The sequence below is a fragment of the Antrostomus carolinensis genome, unplaced genomic scaffold (genome assembly GCF_000700745.2).
Source record: "Antrostomus carolinensis isolate BGI_N321 unplaced genomic scaffold, ASM70074v2 scaffold8850, whole genome shotgun sequence".
In the NCBI taxonomy this organism is placed as follows: Eukaryota; Metazoa; Chordata; class Aves; order Caprimulgiformes; family Caprimulgidae; genus Antrostomus; species Antrostomus carolinensis.
This window is the reverse complement of record NW_010286411.1, coordinates 43205-70877: the sequence shown is the minus strand read 5'-3', so window position 1 is coordinate 70877 and position 27673 is coordinate 43205. Positions and strand designations below refer to the sequence as shown.

General features: G+C 39.6%; 1 protein-coding gene across 1 annotated transcript; it reads left to right on the top strand.

The window, feature by feature from the left end:
* On the top strand, positions 1-27053 carry APPL2 (adaptor protein, phosphotyrosine interacting with PH domain and leucine zipper 2). Its single transcript, XM_010168184.1, has 21 exons — positions 1-121; positions 1218-1456; positions 4697-4756; positions 5256-5327; positions 7181-7268; positions 9473-9514; positions 9634-9692; positions 10636-10782; positions 13052-13134; positions 17935-18093; positions 19152-19340; positions 19648-19690; positions 19768-19824; positions 19939-20027; positions 21654-21806; positions 21930-21979; positions 23562-23736; positions 25005-25041; positions 25158-25298; positions 26024-26071; positions 26925-27053. The coding sequence occupies exons 1-21, from the start codon at positions 1-3 to the stop codon at positions 27051-27053; spliced, it is 2181 nt and encodes a 726-aa protein (XP_010166486.1).
* The last annotated feature ends 620 nt before the right edge of the window (positions 27054-27673 follow it).

Genomic DNA, 27673 nt, shown 5'->3' with positions numbered 1-27673 from the left:
ATGGATTACAGCACTGACTTCTGTGAAGTACGGCATGTATTATTGTTCCATATTCATTGTGAGTTTGCATCATGTACCTCTGCACTTCCTGAGGTATATTCACCATATGTTGCTAACAGAGGTAAGCAGAGCGTTATCACGTGACAACTAATGTATTTACAAAGCCATGGGAGTTGTTTTTAATACTGCCTGTGAAGTTGGAGTTGTCACCATGCCTGGAAGCAAGTTAACATTGCACTAAGCAGGATCTGGAGATTTGAGCACTGCGAGGAGGCAGTAATATATGGATACCCTGCTGATAGTCATTGTTTTGCAATAAACTGAAGAGATTCTTTCCTCACTGAACTAGCCATCCTACTGTAGCTGCTTTTGCTGTTTTATAGCAGAGGTTTGACAAGTGTCTTCTATTTCTTGAAGCTGTTAAATGGTCTTTTGTTGAACCATTCACATTTGTGAGAACTGACTGCCATGCTGTGAATCAACAGCAGGACAAGCCATATGTTAGCCTGATCTTGTAAAGTGCTGGGCAGCCTGAGCACCCCAGTGAGGCTTAGGTTCTGTCAACCTTAGGTTCATGTTTCCAAGCCATTTAATATGCAAACCTAACCCTGTAAGCCTGTAGCATTTACTAGATTGCTGGAGAATTCTACTTTGTAGGAAGACGATACACATGTGTAGACAGAGCGGCACAGAAGTGTTGTATCAAGAGCCAGTTCTTTCTGTGCTCTGCCTGGTTTTGAAGGTGAATGTGTTCCCTAGTTCTGAAAGGATGAGAAGCCTGCAACTGCCTCCTGGATATCCTCCTTCAACCACCTACCCTTTTTTTTCTCTCATTTACGAGGCATTAAGCTTTCCCAGGTGTAAGCCAAATTTTATTACGTGTCATTCTGCACGTAATCCAGGGTGCGTGAACAAATACCTTTACCAGTATCTTGCCTGTTTACATGAAGAAGCCTTTGGCAGTTCTGTGTGCTGGTTACTTGCAGAGTTTTAAAAATGCCAGCTTTGGCTGGAGTAGGAAAGTTGCTTTGCAGAAAGCTTCATTATATTGGGATTGGAATTGGACATGCTGGAATAGCTCTCTGTCTTTCAAAGTTAATTTATAGCTCAACTTAATCCTTTACATGCCCTCAAATCTGGAGTCTATTAAACGACTGTCTACAGAAATAGGTTGGGACTTCAATGTATTAGCCCTCAAGTTTATTTTTGAAAAACAGAAAAAGAGACCTTAAAAAGGGGTGGACTGCCTCACCGGTACGTGGTTGACGGCGTGGAGATTTTATTACAAGCGGGTTACAGAAGAATCATACTCTCTTCTGATGATATGAACAGCTTGGTAAATAAAGGTGATAATAAAGAAGGTGGAATCAACCCAGAAAAATCACATGCAATTGCTCTGGCACTAGATCAGAAAATAACAGTTGGACATTTTCTTGCTGGCTTATTTGAAGGAAGGGTGAGGTGCTGAAATACCATGAGAATTAAACAATGTTTTTTAATCTGTTGTTTTTTCATTTCTGGTAGCTGAATGCTGGATTCAAGACACCACTTCCATTATCTTATCTATGTGAACTGGTGTTAGTGAACTTTATAAAAATCTGTTCCTAGAGCTAGCATGCCAGCCAAGTTTAAAAAAGAAAAAGAAAAAAAGATCAACACATCTGTAATCACAATTGATTGCTTGATACCTGTTTGCATGCAGTCCTTTCTTCCTTTGTTCTAGTCATACTTAGTTGCATTGTTGCTGCAACAATTTTCCCTGTTAAGTAAAATCATGTAATGAAAATAAATGTATTTGCAAGGCCCAGTACTGGTTAATTTTGTTTTCATTTAGAATACTTTGTTTGTTGTTCAGGATTTTATTGAGTTCCTGCCTGAAACACTGTTATTTCTATAGCTCTCCCACTCTATAAATACTTGATGAATTCTGAAATGTCAAGGTAATGCAGAAGAGATGTGGAGCACACAGTCAGGATTGTATCGTAGCTTTTCTTTTGCTGTGGTATAATGAATTTCAGTCACTTCAGGATAGAAGAAGTGAATGTTGCTGTATCCCATGGGAAAATGTCTCAGAAATAGATTAAAACCTGTGAAAATAATTTGCCTGGATTTAGTGGATCTATCAACTGAACTAGTGCAAATGACTTTTAAGTCTTGAGACTGATTGGGGGGGAGGGGGTGTGGGAGTAGAAGGCTGATTAGAAAGAAATGGGAGGAAGATTAAAACAAACTTTCTCAGGTTAGTGTGCTTAGCAATGCAGTATTTATTACCAGTAGGTCAACAGAGCACTTTTCCTCTCTTCCCGCTTCCTGTTCCTTATGCAATGTGGCTGTATTTCAATTTGGTAGCTTAATTTGATTTGTTTACAACTGTTTGGGGGGGTGTGTGCGTTTGGTTGGTTGTTTGTTGTTTTTTTTTTTTTCCCTAGTGATGTAATGAATGATTTTTGTACCTCTAATGGGAACAAAGTCTGTCAGAGGTTGGGAGGGAGGGAGGGAGGATGAAGGACCTAGGATTAACTCTTCCACATGGGCAGGAACTGAGTAACAAGATTGTTTGTGGTGTTCTGACACAAAGAAGTGAGCCTATAGATGAAAAATGTGACCTGCTGGCAATGGAGTATCAGTGATGTGTAGAAGTGTTGTCGCAAAGTCAGCCCAAAATCCCAAAGTAAATGTTGTGTCCAGCCTTTCCATCAGTTTGTTCTGTACCTGGAGTAGTGTACAGTAGTGTCCATGCCATTAACTGTTTACGACTGACAGGTTGCATCACAGTTACTGTGTGAGGACTTAGTCTTCTCGCAGTTCTCACTCAGCTCTGTCTTTGAGGTTGTGTTCGTGAAAAAGATCCCAGGTCTGAGAACCTCTGCTTGTTTTTGTAATCTGAAATTAATCTTTGGGCTCCACCCACATGCATACAAGCAAACAAACTCTTTTTATGTCATCTGTTCACATGCAAGGAGTCTCATCCTTCCTGTCATCAAGTCATTGCTTGATAGCTCCCACTATGAAGGTGGGAGTCTCTCAGGTGTTCTTACAGCTTGGGGGCAGATAGGTGATGCTCATTCGTATCCTTACTGAGGCCTTAACAAGGTTTGTTAATTTATTATAAGGCATGACATCATTTTCCATCCAGTGGCTTGGGAAATACTTAAATGCCAAGTGTTTGTGTAAAGCTTTTCCATATTAGAAACTACACAGTCTGCGTAGCCAATGTGCAGATCTTATATGAATCCTCGGCATTATTATTGTATGAAAGTGTAACGCTCATTATTAATTGGTCTGAGGCAAGAAACAAGACTCATCCATCACTGTGAGGTGAGAATAGTCGTGGGGTGCACATGATCTGAGTTTGGACCCAGATTAACTCGGTTCTAAGCCCTTGTTTGTGCCTTGGAAGGCCTCTGCTCTCCCATCTCCAGCTGCCTGTAAGTGTTATCACCATAGTGTTTTGAGATGGTTAGAATCAGCTCACTCACTTTTTCTGCCATATGTTCACATACAGCTGCAGTTACTGAGGCTGTGGCTGTGTCTCTTTGCTCTTCCTGAGCACTTTGGACACTTAAGACTGGCTAAATGCTTGGGCCTTACTGTCCATATTAACCAAGGTGGTGCAGAAGGACCAGGCTGTAACACAGTGTGCCAGAGGTGGCATCAGGCCTAAATAAAGGGTGTTTCAAAGTCTCTGTCACAGATAGTTAACTGTGCCATGCTCCGCTTGCTCAGGGTGACAAAGGACAATAAGAGAGCACATAAAATCTGTCCCAGTTTTAATGGTTTTCTATACCAGCCCCAGCATAAAGGGTGCTATTAAAGAGGTTGCTCTGAGTTTTACAGACTCTCTATGGCCTTATGTATTTGGAGAGAGGAATAGATTACGTTAAGGTTTAAAATTAAATTAAATTTAAAATGATTAGTTTTCTGCATTACTGAGGAAGAGAAGGATCTGACACAGGTTAAGACAAACCCCAGTTCCCCACCTTCCCATTTTTCTTTTATTCCATCTTTAAGTCATTGTTAACAAATCAGGGACAGAGCAGTTGATATCCTGGTGTTAGGAATACATTGATTAAAGACTGGCACATCCAAGCACTTGTCTGTTTTTTCCAGCTGTCAAGCAGAATTATGCATAAGATAAAAGATGTGCGTTTCCTAAGCACATCTGGAGGATGTTAGTACTTCCATTGGCCAGTTTAGTCATGAGAATACAGAAGTATGTGCTCTTTTGTACTCCTGTAGCAGTTTAAAGCACCGTATATACATTTGCTGAGCATGAATGCATTACATATAGGCACATCTACTGGTTTTCTTTATTGCTCTAGCTTTTGGGGAAAGATGATTAACCAATATGAAACATTCTTATGTTAGTGTGACAGCTTACATGTTTGAGGTTGTCCTAGTTTTGTTATTTTGGGGGGTGGGGGTAGCCCAAACCCAAAACTAAACCCTAAATCCTATCTCTATTCAAAGTAGTTAAAATGAAACTGTGTGTTGATCAGGTCTGAAGCACACCTGTTATTACTGCTTCTCTATGCAGGTATTTTAGGACTAGTATTTTATGTACAGCTGCATATTAGTGTAAGTAGCTGCAGATTCAGTCAAGAAGCTGGTAAAGTGGTAGTAATAGCACTTTATAACTATATAAATAGCTAAAGACCTTTCATTATTTCTATTAACATGTCACTTTTGTTTGTAGAATGAAATGTGTCTTGCCACACAACAGCTTTCAAAGCAGCTCCTTGCCTATGAAAAGCAGGTATGTTCAACATATGACTGATTTATTTTCAGCCTCGGCTCTTCTGAAGAAGTCTGTGTAAGTAGTGTGGTTTCCAGAAGTGCTTGGGGCATTTGCTTTACTCAGTTTCATGTGAAGGCTGTTGTAAAGTTCCCCAGGATGTTCAAGGGAGTTATGTCACTTCTGAGAATCTTAAAAAAAAAAAAACAAAAACAAAAACAAAAAACCTTCAAAATGTGAGTTAATAAATTTATGAAGGTGCAAACCAGTTTGTTCCTATCGTATGACTATGACTTTAAAATTAGTATGATAAGCTTTAATTACATGTTGTCCAAAATCCATTCATTTAAAACAAGAGGAGGCAAATAAAAGAATATGTATTAACAAGTTAGTGTTTTTCCATTTAGTTTTATCATTTATTGCATTTTGTAGGAGTATTCATTACCTTTGTAGTAAAATAAATGTTATATTTTATACTCACATTTATTGATTTATGGACCAAATGTGTTTCTATTTTCAGCATTTTGCCTTAGGTAAAGGAGATGAAGAAGTGATATCCACCCTTCATTACTTCTCAAAAGTTGTGGATGAGGTAATTTGAATTGCCAATATTCTGTTTTTACAATATAGAACATTGGTGGTTTTACTTTTGGTCTTTGTCCTCTTAATTCTGAGCCTTTCCACCGAAGGCTAGATTGTGCCTGGGTTTTATAAAACCATTTATTTGGGAATAAAGAAGTGTAATATCACCCTTTTGTAAAGGTTAGAGCTGTTTCTGTGGCTTCGTCCCACATGCTGTCCTCAGAGCAAAGCTTCACTTAAATAGGGGAATTAGAAAAGAGAGTAAAACAGGACATGTCATCCATGCTGGGGCCATTTTGTATTTAATGCAATTTAAAAATGACATTTACATTTTTAAGCTTCAAACAGTGCAATTTGAGCCAAAACTTGCCAGGGATGGGTGCAGGGCAGCTGTAAACCAGTGAAGTGCAGTTTAGTTGCTGTGAGATCATGCAGAATTCAGAGGTGTCTGGAGGAGGCTGTAGACACGCCTGCTGAAAGCAGGTTGGGAACTACAGCTGTGTGTGCGGGACACTTCTACTCTGTAAGTTGCTGCTAAGTACTGGGAGTCTTTCTAAATGCTGGTGTTAGACCTGCCCATGTGACATTTGAATATAATCTTAGTATCTATGTCCTTATTGCTTAAGTATCATTTGTCACATCACTGTCTCTGTGTGAGCAGGGCTGTGCCATCTGAAAAGTGTTGTTGTTCTTGTTAGTCTACTTTCAACTTCCATTAAGAAGGCAAAAGGCTGTATCGACGCCTGCTTTTTGGGAGTGGGGAGGAGATAGGAAGGTTGTGGGGCAAAAAGTTAATTAAAAATTTTAGAGACCGTGGATAACTCAAACAATATAGTGAGAGGAACCCCAAATAATATTTTTTCACTTAGTCTCCTCCTGCTGCACGTGTACTCTCAGTGGATATTTGAAAAGAGAATTTTTTGTCACCAGTCTGGCACTTGTCTTCGTGAACTGTGAACAAACCAAAACAAGAACTTTGTTCTTCCCAGGTGGAAGAGAACCATCTCATTTGGGAGCAGAAAGCTGAGAGCCTCTCTGTTCACTTCTCTCAGTCACATTTTCCCTCATGAGAACCTGCTCCATTCCTTGGCCTTCTTTTCCGTGTGTTAGCTAGCCCCTGTACCTGTTTCTCAGTTGTCTGTTCCATAGGCATTGAATTGTTCTAGTTTTGTAGCGTTTAGTGGAAAATACTGACTTCATCCTTATCCACATAATCCTGCCAGAGGTGTCCATGAACAAATGGGCAGAGCATCGTGTCGGTGTCTGGTGCACTCCTAGTTTGTAGTATCGGGCGCTCTCGCCTGCGTGCCACTGCTGACATGGGAGCCTTGCTTCATCCTGGACAGCGTCACACGAGTGCTTTAAAATATGTCTCCATGTGCTGAATCTTAGAGAAACACCCACGAAAACAGGAATGGGAAACTGCTCTGAGGTGAAATATTTGAATGGGACCTTTCACTGTGGTTACCCCCTGTTGCGATTGTGTCCCAGGTAACCCTCATGAACGGGAAGAGATTCTAGTCATGGCAGTGGGTCTGTGGTGTAGAGACTTTAATAATAAAGGCTAATTACAGACTAAATCCGGTTGGCTTAAGTATTAGAATTAGTGGGCAAGGGAACTACCCTAATATAGTATGTGGGAACGGAAACATTCTTGGATCCTTGGAATATACCAGGCAGGAGTTGAGCATTTACGGGAAAATCCTCATCTGTCTTACATATCTTGAGAAATATTTTTTAAGCACTGAAGTGCCTTAAATTCCTTTTTTGTCTGCTGGACAAAAATGGCAGGCTGCAGAGTGCTCTTATTTTTTTTTTCTAGTTACACTGTGTCTTAGAGCATTCCTCTATACTCTATTTCAGCTCAATATTCTTCATTCTGAACTGGCAAAACAGCTTGCAGATACAATGGTTCTCCCAGTTATACAATTTCGGGAAAAGGATCTCACAGGTAAATTTTATTTTAAGTTTTAATTTTCCTCATGTGCTCTTTCTTGCTTATTTCCTAGTGAACTGAGACATAATGCCATGTAATAATTTGTTCTTTGATGATTCACAGAAAAGTTTTTGTGTTATTTTTTTTCCTGCTACAGAATTTCATTGACAGGTGCATGCTTTCACTCAGACATAAATAGCACAAGTTCACCACATAATATTTTATGCACCATATGGTGCAAGTTTGAAAATACACAGCTTTGTTCTCTTTGTTCTTTGCTATGTCACTTTGCTTTTACACTAGGGTAATTTCATTGAAGTCATCGGTGTTATAATTACCTAAAAAGGGGAAATTTAGCAGTGACTCTGGCTTGCCAATAGTATTTATCCCACTTCAGAAGTTGGGGTTTGTTTGACAAGCACAAGTGAGAATGGTTTTTTAACTTCAGAGTATAGTGTATTCCTTCCCTTTTAAGGAATGTGACAAGCACAAGTGAGAATGGTTTTTTAACTCCATAGTGTATTCCTTCCCTTTTAAGGAATTAGTCCTCTTTAAATCCTTGCCATCCAAGGGTAGGTCCAGGTAACCTGATTGCACAAACTTGGAAATTCATTACTTAAACAGCAAAGCAATAATGCAAACATTTGGTGTAATTTCAGAAGAAGCAAGTTCATATTCAGGGTCAAGGACACTCTAACCTACTCATGGAACAGAAACATGAGTTTTATTTTCTTTGGGGTTTTGTGTTGGGTTTTTTTTTTTTTTTAAAAGACCACTTCTCATCTCACTAATCTCTGTCCTGTTTATGTACTTTTTAAAGACATCATTTTGATAGGAGACAAAGTAACTGCAACTATAGCAAAATAATGACTGGTTTACATTCCTTATAACATCTCATTTGAAATTGTGAAGGTATCGAGGTGTCTATATTCATGGTTATCTTGTTTATCATACAATGTCAACTATAAAACAGTATTTGGATGTTAAGGTCTTGATTCTATAAACACTTTCCCACCTCTTTAATTTGGCTTTACTGATGATTCTGCTCCTATCTTTATGGATTCTGCACTCTGGTTCATAAAAGAAGACATAAAAAAAAAGTGCAAGTGAGGCCTGCGACCAAAGCCTCAGCTGCTTCATGACAAAAAATGAAAGTTTCTTCAGCTTCCCTGGATGTAAATTTTTGTTTTGTTTTATCCATCCTTCCATTACAACCTCTGTTTTATTCTGACACAGTCTGTAGAACAGTGTTTTTAGTAGACGCCTGGCCATATTGAAATTTAATCATGGAATTAAACAAGAAAGCAAGAAAGATTAACTGTGTTCTTGTTTTTACCTTCGATCTCGTTACATCCGTGTGTTGAATACTGTAGAAACCTCTAGGTACAAGTTAGTCACACCTGGGAAGAATTTCTGTCTTTCTGCATCAGTCATGAGGAAGTGTTCTGGGGAGAAAAAGGTGGTGTGAAGCTGATTAATGAGTAGGTTGTTACAAGAATCAGACCATGATGACATTGTACAGTTTTCCCTTATTCTTTTCACAGTTGCATAATGTCTGTTCTCGTGAATGTGCTTTCTGTGTAGGTTTTTGAGAAGGGTTTTGCCAGTTGCAGCATACATTGGTAGAGACACTGAGAGTAGCCTGTGCCTAACACTTGTGAAAGTTGTCTCACCTGTTTAGTTTCTCTTCCTTCTGCCTGTATCAGAAAGGTCGTGGTCAGCCCACAGTCAGATGTGTTAGATACATATTTCTGTTCACAGAGAAACTTATAAAAAAATGTTACATGTTGATGAAGATTCATGTACAGGAAAGGGGGTTAGTTCATACGTCCCTGGGACTTAGATTTCTTGGTATCACATAAGCCTTGTCAGGAAGTTGTTGAGAACTGCCAATCTTTTATGACAGCAGTGGGCCTTTTGGCATAACAAGCATACTGAAATGGTGCTTCTTTAGGTCAATTACACTGGCAGATAAGGAATCTTTTTTATAGTGATAACTTGCTCAATCAAGTAAACTCATTCTACTTTAAATTTGCTATCTGCCTATTAATTTCTCTGGCAGCTGATCTGGTTTATCATTTTCAAGACAGGCACAACTTCTGCATCTCTGCTGTGAAAGGACTGGAGTGACTTAGGCATTAAATGTGCCAAGAATGGTCTCAGTTGAACAAAGTGATTACAGCTGGTTTTACTTTGAATATTTAATTTCTCTTTTCCAGAAGTGAGCACACTGAAGGATCTTTTTGGCCTTGCTAGCAATGGTATGTTTCCCTGTTTTGTTTGTTTCTAATGGTGTACACCTGTTATATCACAGAAAACATTTTTAATCTATGCACACACACATCACATTTCTAAAATAAATAATATTCCTTGTCTACAGAACATGACGTGTCCATGGCAAAGTATAGCAGGTTACCGAAAAGGAAAGAAAATGAAAAGGTAATGAATGTGAAAGGGAAAAGGAAAAGTTTTCATCAGCTGTTCCATCTGCATCATGGTTCACTTACAAACTTTGGAGAGTTCATCAGTTAAGTTCACAGTAGCTCAAGAGTACTTGTGATTTAATTTCCAAGCAGACACAAAGCTTTTAAACATAAATTCAGCAAAGTTATACCTGTTTTCTCCACGTTAGAGAAATTATCAAGTCTTGTGCTGAGCTAGAGCTCTCCAGATCCCGGGGAGCTCTTCAGACAGAGGCAATCCAAGTGGCTATAAATAGAATTGTATAGGCCTATTGTACAGCTGATGTGATGATACTGTATCACTGCATACAATTCATTGTGAACTGTCATGAAGCCTTGTGTCTGCTGTTTATAAAGCATTCCATTTTTTCACACCTGCCTTCCTGCTAAATTTCTCTGTATGGATTGTCATTCCCTTTAGAGTACACATAACTCTGTTGGTGGGATTGTTTTACATTTGTTATTCTTTGCTCACTGGACCGCTATTCCAAAATATATCCCAGTATGCCCAAAACTGGGTGATTGGCCCTGTCATAAGAGTGCATCAGTTCCACGGGATGATCCTTTAAAGGAAATGCATTACAGAACAGAATGTGATACAACATATTGTGAATTATTCATCTCTGAATTCTGTACTTGCAGGCTTGTGTTGTGATCTCAACTGCAAATAAATTCCTTGCACTGAGATCAGACCCAGAATGTTAGTTGGTGGTTACGTAGTTTGTAGTCACAGGAGCTCCCCAAATGCTTAAGTCTCTTGCCAGAGAGGGACTTGAAATACTTGCTTGGGTTTTTGGATTTGCTTTCTTAGTTTCTCACCCTTCGTTTCCATGTGGAGAAGTTCTGCAATGCAAGTTGTTTAAAGATATATCCATATGCACAGTAACACTTTGTCAACCTCTTTATCAATTTTTATTCAGCTTAAGGCAGAGGTGGCAAAAGAAGTGGCAAATGCAAGAAGAAAGCAGCACCTTTCATCTCTGCAATATTACTGTGCCCTGAATGCTCTGCAGTACAGGAAGAGAGTAGCAATGATGGAACCTATGCTGGGTTATACACGAGGACAGGTATGGACAGTAAAGCATCTGTATCACTTAGGCTTGTCACTGGGAAAAGTAAAACATTGTAGCTCTGGATTTTTTTTTTTCAAGAACTGACAAATGATAACTGGGGAAGGGAGACTTTTATTCAGCTTGCCTAGTTTCTAACAACCGATTTTGTTTGAGGCAGATAGTTGAGCGTTTAGATATTCAGGAAAGACACCAATTAAAAAAAAATCCAATACACTTCTATGCAAAATCAGCCTGGGGTTAATTTTTTCACAGCTAAGCTGTCGGTGCAGCAGCATTTGCTTCCACTGTTTACTCAGTCTGCACAAACTCTCCTATGTAGCAGTTCCCTTCCTGGCACATAATGTTCAGCATACTGATGAGGAGCATACACGATAGGGAACAGAGCATGCACTGGAGAACTGGAAGGACAGAACAGTAGAGTGGATTGAGCATAAGGCTGGCAAATCCTCTTTCTAATCTTTATTCTGCCAGTAATTTGATAGAGCATTTTTCAAGTCCGTAAAATGCAGTAGTAATACTGATAATCTGACTCTCCAGGATGTCGGGAGGATCAACACACTGGTATTTTCACAGCACTTGATTCTTATTACCACCCATTTTAAGGGTTTGTTGTGCTTTGACACAGACAAAAGAAAGCATTGGGAAAACTAGAATTTGGCTGTGAAAACGGAAAAAATGGATGCGGTGCTCTGTTTGAGGTTGTAGTGTGGGTTATCATCTCCATTGTCCTGTGTCTTTTGCAGATCATGTGCCCCATAAAAATAGGTAAAAAATGAGAATTCAGACAGTTTCCCCACTGTGGGAGTTCACACTGCTTCTCTGCTGTAATTATACTAAGTGAAATAACTGCATTGGTTTCCTTTACTAGAAGCCAAACAGAACCTTCTTTCCTTGTATTTTATCTGGCAAAACTGCCATTTCTCAGTGCTTTATACAGGAAGGTCTTAGGTTGTGGTGGGAATGACTGAGTAGCCAGAAGCCAGTTGATACTGATGCTTAAATACTGTAAACTACCCTTCAGCCCGAGTATATATTTTCTTTATTAATTGCTCAAAACACGAGTCTCATATTTCACATTTCCAACGAATGAGCAGGCCATAAGGAATTTTTGGAAGAAGCAGTGGCTAATATAGGGTTTATTTGACTGAAAACTGACATCGACATCTAAGCCAGGCGTGTCAGTCTCTCATTATCATCAGTGGAATTTAGAGCTCTTGCCTTCTGAAGTAGGCTTCTGAAATGGAATAGGTGAATCATTCTTCAAGACAGCAGGCTTTCTCTCCTTTGTCTGTAAAGGAGACTGTGGTCAATAACATGCCTGCAGAAATCTCAGTTACAGGTAAGAGGAATCTCATGTTCCAGGGTTAGGGAAAAGGAGTGGAATCATGAGTAAAATTGGATGAAATAGCTAATAAATTGCTTAACAGCCAAGAATTTGCTTTTATGTCTTTTTCTGGAGTAGTTCACTGATTTTTATTTTTTTTCTTTTTTTTAAGAGCTAATTAGTTACACACACATCCTAGCCACGTCCATGTTTCACACAGTTGCCAGTAGGTCCTAATGATGACTGTGTGCCCCACAGCAGATAATCCAAGGTCAAGTCTACACTGAGTGCTTTGCTGCTGTTGCGTTTTTTTCAGCTAAGTGAATTAATCTTCTGTCACAAAATCTGCACTTTGGCCTTAGTAGCTTTTTTTAGCTCCTTCAGTAGAACAAAATCCATGTTAAATCTGTAGTTGATAAAACAATCTGTAGTTGATAAAACTGATTGCCCCAGGGGCTTCTGTCAGCGCAGTTACATTTCATCACTTTCCTGACTGACTTAGCTATAGCAGTAAAAAAATTCCAGGTTGGAGCTGGTAGTCCTGGTTGGACTACTAGATCTAATGGACGATTCATGTCCCATTCCTTGTGATAGGTGGCATTGCATGCAGTGGCTTGTAACAACACCTCTAGACCAAATTCTGCACGGTGCTAGTATGGGAGAAGGCTACTTGTTCCCTTATTTCAGTCATTTAGCAAGTTCATTGGAAACACACCTGTCAGCAGCCAATAGCTTATGTGTGTGTAAAATGATGTGCAAAAGGGTGGAAAGTTGCAAAAGTGAGAAATACAAAGGCACTGCAGCTGTTCTGACCATGTGTTTGATCTCAGCCAGAAGTATCAGTCATAATGGGATCGCTGTTAATACAGTCCCCACAACTTGTTACTTGTCTGCCAAAGCCAAGATAACTTTCAGTGTCCATTGTTTTTTGTTTTTCAGATCAACTTCTTTAAGAAAGGAGCAGAGATGTTTTCCAAAAGAATGGACAGCTTTTTGTCGTCTGTTTCAGACATGGTTCAAAGGTAACACATTACTTTAGTGCTGTAACAGTCAGCATGTAACAGAGGGTGCTTCTGTTTCTTTCTCATGAAAGTCCTTCCAAGCTTGCATTGCGTTGTTGGGCATGTTTTGTTAAAGCAGCAGGTGGAAAGGAGGTATGTTTGTACATGGAAAGGAAAATGCTGTCAGTGCACTGCAGAGAGTATTTTTACAGTATAGCCAGGAACTATATACTCTGAAGTGTTCAGATGCTTTCTTACATCCCTGTGTCTCTTCATGGGCACAAAGCATGGGATCTGGGCTTGAAATGGGTTAATGGAATTAATATAATAGAGCTAAAGTGCATTCTGAATTAAAGGTATTTATACTTGCTGGGTCTTCCGTAATAATACTGTAACAATAACCCCTTAACCTCACAAATAAGGATTTAGGTCCTGTAGTGTTTAATGTTGTAGCTACACAAGGCAAACAAAACTCCTTGCCCTAGAGAACATATTGTGTCTAGGATAGGCTGTAGTAGTCCATTGAGTTCAGCCTGCTTTGGCTAAGTCCTTATTTCGATAAACTGCCTCACTTTTGTCCTCCTAATTTTGTGATTATTTTATTCGCCACTTGTAGTGAAGATTGGCATTTTCTTTTTAATTAAGTCTCTGTAAATGTAAACTTTACATTTAAAATTAGTCGTATTAGAGAGTACAGTAATAGTTTATTTTAAATCAGCAGAAGCACTGAACTAAGTCCTTCACTTTATTGCTTCATACCTTTCATGTTGGACTGTATCCAAATCATTACTTATTCTGACTGTGGTGGCATTTTAAATAATTCATACTTGTTAATTTGAGAACAGTGTTATAAGTAATCTCCCTGTATAGTAGATTCTTTCACTAAAGGATTCTTTACTTCCTGTACCTCTGCACTTATTTATATATCTTTTCACACTCACCTCTGAAATAAATCCTCAGTCTATACAGCATTTGTGCAGACTGGAGGGCAGATGTTAAACTCCCTTAAAGTAGTCCCCTTAATTTAGTAAGGCTAGAGCACCTTGTTTGTGTTTCACAGGTATAGTGAGGATCCTGCCATTGGTTCCTCACCATAGAATAAGCCCTTGTTTTCCAAAGTCTGATGGATTTGAATTCTGGATAGTACACAGTAGTAAACTGAAGCAAAAATAGGCTGCTCTGTTGGTTTGCTAAATCTGTTTTTTGTGTTTTAAATCTGTCACACAGCAAAGCTTGAAAGTACAACTCAAATGTAACTAGTACAGGAGTGTGACGTCTTTGGAAAAACCAAAAGAGAAGCTTGCAGAATTCTGAATGACACCGTGCAGTTTATCAATTACTGACACATGGTTCCATGACTTAAGATTACATAGCCACTGAAAATCGTGCTGCCCACTCTTTTCCTTCTTTAGTGCTGAGGATCACAAGGCCTCAATGAGTCAGATCTGCTTGCTCATCAAGCTAAAAGCTTTTCGTTTGTCAGACTTGTTTTGTTGCTGAAACAACAAGCCAATGAGACCCATTGTGCAGCTACAGAATTTCAGCAGTGCTGTAGTCGTGCATCTAAATAAGCTGATTGGGAAACTGAGTCTTCATGTTTAAAAGTATTTTCATATTGGTATTGCTAACAGTGTAAAAAACACATAAGAGAAGACAGATCACGAAAATGTTCTCAGTAACCAATTGGTCTAATTGCCACAAATGCATATAACTTCAGATTGTCGGCTTTTCTCTCCTTCCTACCTTGGAGATAGGAGAAACACACCATAGGAAGAGGAATCCAGTCTTGGAAACAATGAAGATGACAGGGCAGTTTTATTGGAAGCAATTTGTGATGCAACAAAAATGACTGATCAAAAGATTCATTGAAGTAGTGCTTATGTAAAAAAACTGACAGCGCTGTTCCGTTTTATTTCAAAATGGAATTTAAATAACTCTTACTCTGACATTTAATGATAATATTGAAAGTCACTAGCTTGCAAAGTACAGTCTAATTTAATTCAGATTGGATTGTAATACTTAGCATTTATAACTTAGCCTCATATGACTTGGCTAGGTGGTAAGATGTACACAGCTGGTCTCATTTTGGAGGTGATGTGGGAGCTTAGGAAGTCTCAGCTTTCTAATGATGCAGAAAAGCTGGAAATAAGCTAACATGAAACAGACTTAACACCAGGATGCAAAAGTGACTCTTCATCTGGCCAGTCAGATACTGCTTAGTGCTGTCTTGAATGCAGCACCGTGTCTCTGGATTACTTCGACAGTTACAGGGTATATCACCAACTTCTACAAAAGACTGGGGAGGAGAAGGGGAGAAGGATCATATGTACGTGCCTGGTACTTTTCCACAGGCTTTTTCCCACCATCAGAGACAGGATAGAGGGTGCCATGGATCTCTGATCCTGCTGTGTACAGCCTGGGTTTTGTGCTCATATTGTCCAAAACATTTAACCACTTGGGTAGGAAGCAGGGAGAAAGCTGCTTATTGCATAGGTGAAGGTATTAATGACTTTCTAAAGTATGCAGTGACGAGTATTCTTATGTAACCACACCATGAGTTTTTCTAGGGGCCTGGATACAGTTAATAACTCCTCAAGTTTGGAAAAGTTAATAAAGAAAACAAATATTTGCTAGTGTTGTTTCTCTGAAAGTCAAAGAACAGATGCTGCAGTATGGACCTCAAGAGGTCATCTAGTCCACTCTCCAGCAGAGTCAGCTAGAGCAGAGTGCTCAGCACTGTGTCCAGTCAGATTCCGAGCATCTCTCTCTGTCTCTCTCACATGTGGCACGCACAGGATCTGGTTACAGCTTGGATCCGCTGTCTCTCATCCTATCACTTTGCACCTCCAAGAAGGGTCTAGTTCCATCTGCTCTATACCCTGTAGCAGTAAGATCCCCCCTGTAGCCTTCACTTCATGAGGCTGAAAAACAATTCTCACAGCTTCTTCTCATGTCACATGTTCTGGCCCCCAAGCCATCTTGGTGGCTCTTCACTTGACTTGGTCTAATTTGTTTCTGTTTTTCGTGTGCTGGGGCACCAAAACTAGACAGAGTACTCCTGTTGGGAGTCCCACAAGCACTGAACAGATGGGAATAGTTCCTTCCTTTGACCCACTGGCTATACTCTTGCTCATGCAGCCCAGGATATGACTGTCCTTTTTTTGCCACAAGGGCATGGTGCTGGCTCATGTTCAACTTGTCCTCTAGGACCCCCAGGTCCCTTGCTAAAAGCTGGTTTCTATCCCAGTGCCTCCCATCCCTTACAGCTTCATGGGTTTATTCCATCCCAGGCAGGACTTTGTATTTGTCTTTCTTTGCTGAAATTCATGAGGTTCCTGGCTGCCTATTTCTGCAGATTGTCAAAGTCCCTCTGAACACCAGCCCTCCACTCTACCGTATCAGTGTCTTCCAATGGTTGTCTGACAGTAGAGCTGAAAAAAAAATAATGAAGGTATTTCACTGGCATATGATGGTGACTCTGACCTCTTTGCTTGCTTGTTCCAGTGAAATGGCTGCTCTGTTTTCCCCTTTATGCCAAATATGTCTTACAGGAAGATGAGGAATACATAAATATTCAGCATTGCAGTATATATCTGTGACACTTCTGCAATGAATTATCACTTACTTTCTGAGTTTAAATTTTGCACTCAGATACCCCTTCACAGTTACCACTTCCAGCAAACTAGATTTTTACAGATAAGTTCAAGAAGAGCACAATTTTGCCAGCCCACACCAAGGATGTTTTCCGAATCACACCAAAGTGGAAGACAGTATGATAAACAAAGATTAAAGCTAAAATGAGACTTGAGCTGTAGATTTTGTTATTGTATTGTTCTGAATTAATAGAAAACTACTGTTGAAAATCTGTGATCAGGTGGTCTCATGGCAGGAATTCCTGTTGCAGGAATTAGACAAAGTTCTGTGAAATCTAAGAGTTAGTGTAGTAAAGTCTACTTTGAATTGTGCTGCTACACTTGGGCAACATCTATGTGTGTTCAGCAGTGTAAATTCATACGAGCATTGCTTTTAGAATCTGTCTCTCAAAAATTAAACTTAACTCTTCCCTCTAAACACTTAAGCATTTCTCGAGTGCTTGTGTCAGTCTTAGAGAACTATCTCATAATTCTGACCGTTATCTCTCTGGGGAGAGATATCTTTCTCTGGGGAAAGAAGATAACTATGTTTAGTACAAATTGCAAAAAAGCAAGCATAGCTACTGTATGAGACGTATTGAGAGTAACATCTTCAAGCTGGGCTTTCAGAATAAAGAGTGAGGGGAAACCCTAGCTGTGCTTTTGCTGCCAGCCTGCCAAAGATAGCCATATTTTCCTTAAACCATCATTAATACCTTCAGACCATATGCATCTTGTCCCTTTAGGCTCAGATGACATTTTCTGGGAGCAGTTCCCTATTGTATGCCTCTTCCTTCCACTCTTTCTTTTTTCCTGACTGTCCGGATTTATCTAGTCCTTAGAGAAAGCCTTGGACATGTAGTCTTACATTATATTTCCTATAAAGTCTGTTCTAGAAATAGACTTTATCGTTACATTATTCTCCAATATAATGTCAGCTGGTATTATGCTCCCTCCCTGGAAGTTTTCAAAGCCAGGTTGGATGAGGCTTTGAGCAACCTGGTCTAGTGGAAGGTGTCCCTGGGGATGGCAGGGGGGTTGGAACTCAATGATCTTTAAGGTCCCTTCCAACCCAAACTATTCTATGATTTTTGTTCATCTTGGGTTACAGATGTTGGCTATATCCTGGTATAAATTGACTAATGATGGCTTTGCATTTCTTTTCTGTGTTTTGTTTTGTTTTTTCCAGCATACAGGGAGAGCTGGATGCTGAAGCTGAAAAAATGAGGGTATCCCAGCAGGACTTAATTGCAGTTAATGAATCTGTTTACACCCCAGATTCTGATGTAACCTCACCTGCTATCAATAGAAATCTCATCCAGAAGGCTGGCTACCTTAATCTTAGAAAGTAAGATGACTGTTGCTACCCACTGTTTTGTTTAATTGCTAACTAGTTACTACTTTTTTTTAGGCTGTGAAGACAACTCAGGTAATGATATTTGAGGCTCCTGAATCAGTGGTAGCTGTACCCTTCAGCTCCTAAGTACCTCTGTCATCTTTGGAAATGTGTTCTAGAAACTTAAACCAAAGAGGCATTTCAGACTTCTGTTTTCCTGAAAACAGAAGTTTACTTCTAGTAAATTCACCTACAGAGATGATTCCCTGCATTCAAGCGGCTAAAGATTAGAAACTGATGAGGCTGGGTTCAGGTTGTTTGCCAGTTCTTAGGGCTAATGAAAACATAGTGTTTACAAAAATAAACAGCTATATTTTGTAGTTAACACATGTTTTCATAAATTATCTCCTTTACATAAATAAAACCTTTATGGACAATGCAAGTGCATAACTTTGAATATATACCATACATAGAGTTACCTCTGCAGGTTTTCCAAATAAAATCTTCCATCAAATTCCACAGGAGCTATGGGTATTGGTGGTATGTAGTAAACCTGTTTATGTGATTGATTAAATACCAGTTTATTTCTATTTGACTGTTTTTCGGTGAGTGGACATTTATTGATTTCTCATAGTATTCCAGGATAATAGGACTCCATAGCTAGGGAGAAGATGGACTCTGAGATACTACTTGCAGAAGACACTTTTTTTTAACGATTCCTTGTGCTGAAGTTGTTCATGCTGCTTTTCAGCTTGAAAATACTTTTTTAAAATCCAGCTTAATGTTTCATGTTAGTTACTCAATACCAATAATTATTTTATTCCTTAACTAGGAGATACTGCAGAGAATGTTTTTAACTTGGGATGTTTGGAATTAGTTTAATTCTTCCGCTTTCATTAGTCTCTGCTAGGAATAGGTGCTGCTTTTATTTCTTGACAAAGACTCATCATAAAAAAATTTCCAGGGTTGAACATAAAGTTCAGATTAGCATCAGGATATGTTTGCAGTTTCATATGTTTGGAATAATTTCTAAATAGTAATGAGTCTTTGTCACTGCATCTTCTCTTTAGTAAAACAGGTCTGGTGACTACAACTTGGGAAAGGCTGTATTTCTTCACTCAAGGCGGCAACTTGATGTGTCAGCCACGGGGAGCGGTAGCCGGAGGATTGATTCAGGACCTGGACAACTGCTCTGTGATGGCTGTAGACTGCGAAGACAGAAGATACTGCTTTCAGATCACTACTCCTACAGGCAAAGCGTATGAGACAGGTTTTATTTGAGGATAACCAATCACACCTACCCTTTCAGATGCTGTTTCATGTAAAACTTGCTTGCTATAGTAGTAAGCCTTTCTGAGTTTCCAGAAGGGTATTTCCAAATGAAAAGTGTGTTCCTTTCCATCCTCCCCCTCAACTGCCTGAACAGCACACGTGGTATCCTTTAGCTGCAGCTTATTCGGGATTTTTGTTCCTTTGTTGGTTAATAGATAAAAAGCTTGGTAGGACCTGGAGTCAGACAGTCCTGGTGTCCACTGTTAGCACTGATACACTATGTTTGTATTTTAGGGGTATAACCCTTCAAGCAGAAAGCAAGAAAGAATATGAGGAGGTAAAAATATTTTCTTAATGTTGTTATTCTTGAATACAAGAGAGCTTGAAGAGTTCAATTTCATTTTTCCCTTTCAGTGGATATGTGCCATCAACAACATCTCCAGACAGATCTATCTCACTGACAATCCAGAGGTGGGAGCTTGTTTCCATCTTTCAGTCTGTTCCTTCCAACTTGCTTTCCCATTGTTCTTTACATGGCAATGTAAAGCAAGTGTGTAAAAGAGCTGTTTGGTCTTGTTTTTGCAGGCAGCTGCAATCAAGTTAAATCAAACAGCGCTACAAGCAGTGACTCCCATTACCAGCTTCGGGAAAAAACTTGAAATTCACCACCCCAGGTAACACTCTTACTTGCACAGACTAGAAACCATAGTCGTGCTCTTTTTACAGGGCAGCAGTCAGCTGGGGGAAAGCCCTGTCTAGGCCCTGGCTTTACAAGCCTGTGTGTTCTAGCAAGTCACTCTACTTCTCATGTTTCCTACTGAAAGCTATAAGAGATGTTAAGTGTTGCAGGTGATGCTTATTGCTCCACATCACAGCTTCGAAGCTCCTTGTGGATGCCACTGGGATTTTGCTGTTTCCTCAGAAATAAACACAATGCTTTATTTATAAGTGCTTTGCTGGAAGGGAGTGATTTGTAATGTGGGCAATACAGCAGAGTCTTCAGTATACAGTGAAGTAAGTATTCTTGCATGTTACCTCAAGCAGTTCCTGTCAATCTGTCACAGGAATATGCCTTACACTGCTGTCAGAATAATGACTGTTGTTCTCCTGTGCTCCTTCAGGTCAATCAGTAAAGCTCCTCTCCTTCCAAAATTGTTAATTATGTTCTAGGATATACTTCTATTCAAAATATATATTTTATATATTGTTTCTTTGTGTCCACATGATCCTAGTGTCTTGCCCAGAGGGAATTCTTTCAGACTCCATCATCAGAGTTGGCTTTCAAGTCCAGTGCTGGACTGAAATCCTGCTTTCAGAAGCAGTGTCATAAATAAAATAGGGCATGTTTGTGTCACACTGACTTCAACATGAAGAGACTTCCCTGCAAGTTTTGTCAGAAAATTGTAAATTCTGACTTAATAGAAATTCAAACCTTTTCTGGATCTTCTGCCTCTCGGGCCAGTGTCTTTACTATGATTTATGATTCAATTTGTTGTGATTGCTTACAGATTACAGATTCCCTATAGCCATGGGGAATGCCAGTCAATTTATTTCCAATTTTATTTGCAGTACAGCTGTTTCACTTTGATTACAGATTTATGAATAGAAGAGAATTGCCATCTCATTCACTGGGCAAAGAAAATAGCTATTTTGTTGAAAACTAATCTCACAATTCACTTTTACATCTGTATGCAACCAGAAAACTTTATAGAAATAGAAGATGCTGCTAGTAAACCCGGTGTAACATCTGTAGTAATGTGTATAGTTACGTCTGTAGCTGTGGGGAACTTGGCATTTCATTCTCTTTGGGAAAAGGTGCGGGAAGAAATCTGACCCAGTGTGTGACAGTTTTATCTTAACTATCCCATTGTAACAAGCCTGTGGCCAAGTAAGATCTTGGAAGGATGTCAGGATCGCTGTTGACAGCGTTAGACAAGAGCAGGTCTCTGCTGCTTGAACCGACAGTGGAGCTGTAAATGTGGCCGTTAGAGGGCAGGGAGGCACACAGCGAGCTGTTGCCGACAGCCTGCCCACACTCAAGAGTTGCTCTGCATTCAGGTTTAATGTACCAACATTTACTTTGCTCCTAAATAATTTTAGGTACAAAAAATAAAACAAATGTTATTAGTGTCCTCAGTAACAGGTAAATAGGAAAATGTTCTTATTTATGTTTATTTATACTAGTTCAATCTCGCTTTGGATTTTTGAATAATCTTGTCTCCCTTCCGGAGCAAAGAAAGGGTGGAATTGATTGACTGATTGATTTGATTTTTTATTTTTTTTTTTTTTTTTCACTTTAGCCAGAATGTCAAGAGTATGGAAAATGATAAATTAATTCCCAATGTGTCAGCTGGAATTCATGAATCCACACAACTCATTGCTCCTGGAACACCAATTCAGTTTGATATTGTACTGCCTGCCACAGAATTCCTGGACCAGAACAGAGGTGGCAGGTATGGCCAGAGACAGTATCAGTCACTTTGTAACAGTGATTTCAGGGGAGAAAATTAGGTATTACAGCATTTGTGAGTTGTGACCAGAATCTGTAATTAAGAGTTTTTATTCTTATTTTGTAGGCGTGCAAACCCATTTGGTGAATCTGAAAACAGCAACAAAGATGAAGAAGGTCAGTGCTTCATTTTCCCAGATAAAATTAGTCACAGTTTTAGGCCCGATGCAGCTGTCAGCTAGCCAGTGTGTCTTAATGAAAGCACCTGACACCATGGAGCAGTGGTATCAGGCCCATAACAGAGTTGAATGTAGTTATCTTTCAGAAGCCAGTCTTTTAAACATCACTACATGTGAAAACAAGCACCTTTTTCCTGACAGTCCAAACTGTATTCCAGATCAGGTTTATTTCAAATGTTTAAAGGCAAAAAGATTTTGTTTGCTTGGCTTTTGTCTGTCTTTTTTTTTTTTTTTTTTAAGTAACTTTTGATTTTTTTAGACAGGGTTTGATGGGGCTGTATTACAGTTAGACAGGGTTTGATGGGGCTGTATTACAGTTAGGGTTTGATGGGGCTGTATTACAGTTAGACAGGGTTTGATGGGGCTGTATTACAGTTCTGCTCAGGTTTGAAGCTGCTTAGTAGCCATTTCTTACCCACATGTACTCTGAAATCTACAATCTAAATCTCATGGAGGCCCAGGATGTAGCTAGCAGCAGCGTGTCTCTTCTTACTGCTGCTCCCTTTCTTTCCCTTCTCCCAGTGATGTGCCAGTAAAAGTCAGCAGTTCTGACCTGCCTCTGCCAGCACAGGCAGGGCTCAGACCCTGGTTGTACTCCTCTTCCTCTGTGCCAGTTACAGCCACTGTCTGGAACCAGCAGCCCCTGTCAAAGAACTACTCACAGAACCAAAGCACAACCTACTGATTTGAACGCTCTGGCTTGCACGTGCTGTCCCATTGCAGGGCAGGATGGCTGCAAGCTGCCTGACAGCAGAGGACCTGTGACAAGCAGGCACCACCACACTGTCAGCAGCAGCAGCACCCAGCTCCACTGCAGCACAGGGAAGAGAGTGCAACGCTTTGGTGACTGCCCTCCATCTCTGACTGCACAAGTGCATCAGATCTGTGTAGTTCAGCTCAGGCTGATGCTTCACCATCTTTGTGGTGTCTTGTGCAATGTAGACACAGCTGTTGTGGCCTTTGAGCAGTCACAGTCAGCAGGACTCGTCCCATTTTACCTTGCTCACCACCAACCGTAAAGGGAGCCTGATCAAATCATGGCTTATCACGTAATGGCTACTTAGTTGTAAATAGGATTCTTACGGTGATAGTCAATGAGCAAGGAAGGATTTAATGAAAACCTCACTGGAACCAGCTGCATTGAAGATCAGAAGGACATAGAAGAAAGCAAGGAACGTGCAAGGTTTAAAGATAAGAGTTAATTTGATGGAAGCCAAGGCTTGCGCACAATCATAGATTTATCACAGTTTATGTGCACCTGATAACAAGAGAGGCAAATGAATTTTACTATCTGATAAAATAAGGCATAAAGGACCAGTTCTAAAGCTTCCAACCTACTTGTTCCCTGTTCAAGTGCTGTTTAAAACTGGGTCAGAGCACTGCATGGCTCATAGCAGGAAGTCACCACCCACAGGTTTACTCTTGAATTTCCAAAATGAAAATAATAATTTCATTGATAATTTCAGCTACTGGAAAATTGAAGTAGCACAGTGAAGGAAGTCATGCCTTTTATCTTCCAGATTCACTCTTGCAGCAGATGTTCATAGTTCGTTTTCTAGGATCTATGGCTGTTCAGTCAGATGACACAAGTGAGGTGATTTATGAAGCTATGAGGCAAGTGTTAGCTGCTCGTGCCATTCACAACATATTCCGTATGACTGAATCCCATCTCATGGTCACCAGCAAGAACTTGAGGTACTGTAAAATCTTCAACTTGTCAACATTCTGTGCTCTTCATACAACTTGGTATTAGTCAAGTATTTTTGGTTTTGTTTTTCCAAGAAATACACCCTTTGAGGGAGCAAGATCCTGAGATTCACTTTATTTTGTAAAAAATGTCTCATTTTTTAATTTGCAGTACCTAGAAATCATTCTCCTGACTAAGTTGTAAGAACATCCTACCAAAATTTAGAGGACGCAGTGGGGCTATAAGGCCCTGCAAAGATACAGAAAAAGATGCAAAAAAAAAAAAAAAAGCATTGTAAGATTCTCTTTCCTTATGTGACAGTTTCACTGGGCCAGCCCTTGGCCGCCAGCCAACACAGCCATTCACCCACTTCCCCTCCACCCTCAGGGAATAGGGGAGAGGATTGGGGGAACAAGGATAAGGAGGCTTGTAGGGTGAGATAAGAACAGTTTAATAATAAAAATAAAAGAAAACTTAAAATAATACTAATATTAAAATAGTAGTGATAATGATAACAGTAACAAAGTATTCAAATGAGTGATACCCAGTGCAGCTGCTCACCCCCTTGAGCGAAAGCCAGAGAGAGCCAAAAGAGGACGAGCCCCTCACTAATATACTGGACATGACGTGATATGATATGGAATATCCCATTGACATATCTAAATGCCAATTTAGCTTATTAATTTAAATATTCCTCACCCCCTTAGATCTTGCGCTTGTAGACTAACAAAATGCAAAGTCCTTCACTTCAGTGACAAAAATACAAACGCTGGTATGTGATCAGTGTCTCTCTCATAACAAGTCCCAGGCTGAAAGCAAAATGCAGCACTATTCTAATTACTGAAAAAGAAACCCAGCTCTGTTTCAGCTGAAAAGCAGGACACCTTACATGTAGTAACAGCAAGAGAGCTGTTGCTGTCCTGTTGTCAGTGTTGTCGCTGTAGAGTATGTTGATAGAAGACATTCACTGTAGCTGGAGTGCATTCGTGTCCATATGTGTGTTAGTGTATTAGCCCGTAGGCTCGGGATGCTCACCAAATTAGTCACTCAGAAAAATCCTATGACCTATACATGTCAGGTGGCTGACAGTCAGGATCTAGAATTGAACCTTGCCATCAAACAACTTGAAATCAGATAAAGCATTTGATTCTGTGCATGTTTCCTCATCTGTAAAATTGCTGTAGTGATTGCTTTACTACTATAAAGCACCTTGAAATTACTAAGAATCACTCTAAAATAATTTACTTTCTTTTTTTCCCCCTCCACATAATTGCAGGTTAATAGATCCTCAAACCCAAGTTACACGAACAAGTGTAAGTAACTTTTGTTTTGAATCTGGTTTTCTACCGCAGTCACGTGAAGCTGAGCTCTTGACCAAGCTAACCATATGCTGGTTAAAAAAAAAAGATTCTTTATTATACTTTCCCAGTTTGAACTCGCCACTGTGACACAGTTTGCTGCTCACCAGGATAACAGACGACTGCTTGGCTTTGTGGTCCATCTCAGTGAGGCTCTGGGAGAAGAATCCATGAGCGCATATGTTTTTGAGAGCAACACAGAAGGGGAAAAGGTTTGCATTAACATTCAATGAAATACTTTATTTCAAAAACAGGTCTTAGGCATCTTGGCTTACACATGCAGGAACAGTGCTATAGAAGCAAGAGCAGCTCAATTCCTTGCCAGGAAAACATGCCTTAACAGGGAAGCCTTTGATGGCTTATGTCTAAAAAGGACCCAATTTATAGATGACGCAGCAGCATGTACAACAGGGAGGAAAGGAGGCAATTGCTAAAACCAACACTAAGAGATAAGGGAGTGTGTGTGTCTCACCCCAGCACTGACAAAAATGAATGTATGTTAGTAGCTATGTTGAAACATTTACATCTGTAAAGCTTTCAAAGATGAGAAAGCCATTATCTGTTAACATCACTGGGCACTTGCTGCATATGATAATAACAGACTACTAAAAATAAGGGAAGTGCTGGAGAATTTTTGTCTTAAGAACCAGTAGCTTTCTTAAATGCACTGGAAAAGATCCTCCAGGTTTGCATGTAAAGTTTGGTGAATAAAACTGAGCCGAATACAAAGATTTACCAGCCTACGGGAGCTTTGAAGCAGAACCTAAGAGTTGTATTTTTGTGTAGTTAGCACAGTGAATTGGTGTACTACCTCTGCTTTTAGACCTGTATTTAATACTAAGTTTGCGTTGACACTTCTGTGTTTTAGTCCCAATTAAGGAACAAAACAACAAATCAAAACAAAGCTGAACTTCACAGATAATTCTTTTTTTCTTAGATTTGCTATGCCATCAGCTTGGGAAAAGAAATCATTGAGGCACGGAAGGTAAGTTTGTTTCATTCCCCTGTGTTGTGATTCATCATATTCTACTTTTGGTTGCAGTGTCCAGGTACCTCTGGGAAAAAGAACTGCTACTCTCCCTCATGAAAAAGTTTTGCAGACACTATTTAACACAGCCCTTGGGTAGTTCACACAAACATAAACCCAGTTTCACTTTGCAGTAGCTTTATTTGAGATAAAACTTGTCACTCTAAATCAAACTCAGAACTATACAAATCCAGTTGTTCATGTTTGGAAGGAAGCTGTGAATAGTTCTGGAAAAACTCCTCTGGGTAAAGTATAAATTGTACCCATTGCTGGTTCACTTTTGGGAACTCATATTCATTCCTCCATCACAAAGTTTTTCCACTTAAAATGAATGGCAAAGTTACCTAGCCCATTAAAAATAAAGGTATGTATATAAAGATGTGACACTAATACATTAATATTTGCTGGATGGTTTTGCTGCTCTGATTTCCAAACAAGTTGGGGGAATGAGCTTTTAGTCACAGATAATAAGCATAATAAACAAATTATTTAGATATTTATTTTTCTCCTTGTTTTTCAGTAATTGTATCAATGCCAGATAAGAACAGCAAAATAAAGGCTCAAAATTACTAACCCTTTTTTTTACCTGAACCAGGTAAAAACCAGGGGTGGTTTTACTGAACCAAAAGGGATTAATTTTATCAAAAATTTAGGCCAGAATTATTAACATTCAAACCTTTACACTAAAGGCTGACAGTAAAATTAAAATAAATAAATAAAAATTTGAAAAACCTTAAAAAGAATTACTGGGAAAACTGTGTGTACCTCAGAAAGATTGCTGCAGCCCGCTGAACTCTCTCTTTTTCTTCAGGACCCAGAAGCATTAGCTCAGCTAATGAAGTCTGTGCCATTAACAAATGATGGCAAGTTCATGCTTTTGAATGATCAGTCAGAAGAGGATGGAACTATGCGTGAAGAAGGGGAGGAATCGGAAGCATAAACAAACTCTTGTCCTTTCCTGCAGCCTGTGCAGGAGCAGGAACAGCAGGGAGGCATTTGGCCAGGAGCTCTGGTTTTCAGTCACCTGCGCACAGCCAAGGCCAGCTTCTGTCTCCCTGCCAGAGGATGGCATCTTTGCAGCCGAGTTGCCCCTGGATTTTCTTGATTTACAACGAAACAACAGCAGACTTGGCCTTCGGGGCTTTTTGCATTTGTGAATGTGTAGTGTATGGGGGTGTCTGGGAAGCTGACAATCCTGGGGAATGCTTCAGCATTAACCCCTTGCTGCTGGTAGTTAGGACACACAGCTCTCAGCCACAAAGGGTTAATGTCATTTCTTCAGATGTACATGGCAAGCAGCCCACAGTTCCACTGGAATTAGTGCAAGCTGTAAGCTCCTTCAACAACTACCAGGCCTCAACTTTCCTACCATAGTCAGTTTTTATAGTTTGCATGATTATGTGCATCTGAATGAAGGTTAAAAATGCACTATTATTTACTTTAATTTCAGATAAAGTTATTTTTAGTCTAGTCTGAGAGTAACAAGATTTATCTTTTGTGCTAGCCTATTTACAAAACAATTTGTTAAACACTAAATTTTTCCTATTAATATAATCTATT

Coding starts and splice junctions, on each gene's coding strand:
- APPL2 (XM_010168184.1), top strand. CDS start 1: ATGGATTACAGCACTGACTTCTGTGAAGTACGGCATGTATTATTGTTC. Junction 5,328..7,180: donor TCTCAAAAGTTGTGGATGAG/GTAATTTGAATT, acceptor ACTCTATTTCAG/CTCAATATTCTTCATTCTGA. Junction 9,693..10,635: donor AAAGGAAAGAAAATGAAAAG/GTAATGAATGTG, acceptor ATTTTTATTCAG/CTTAAGGCAGAGGTGGCAAA.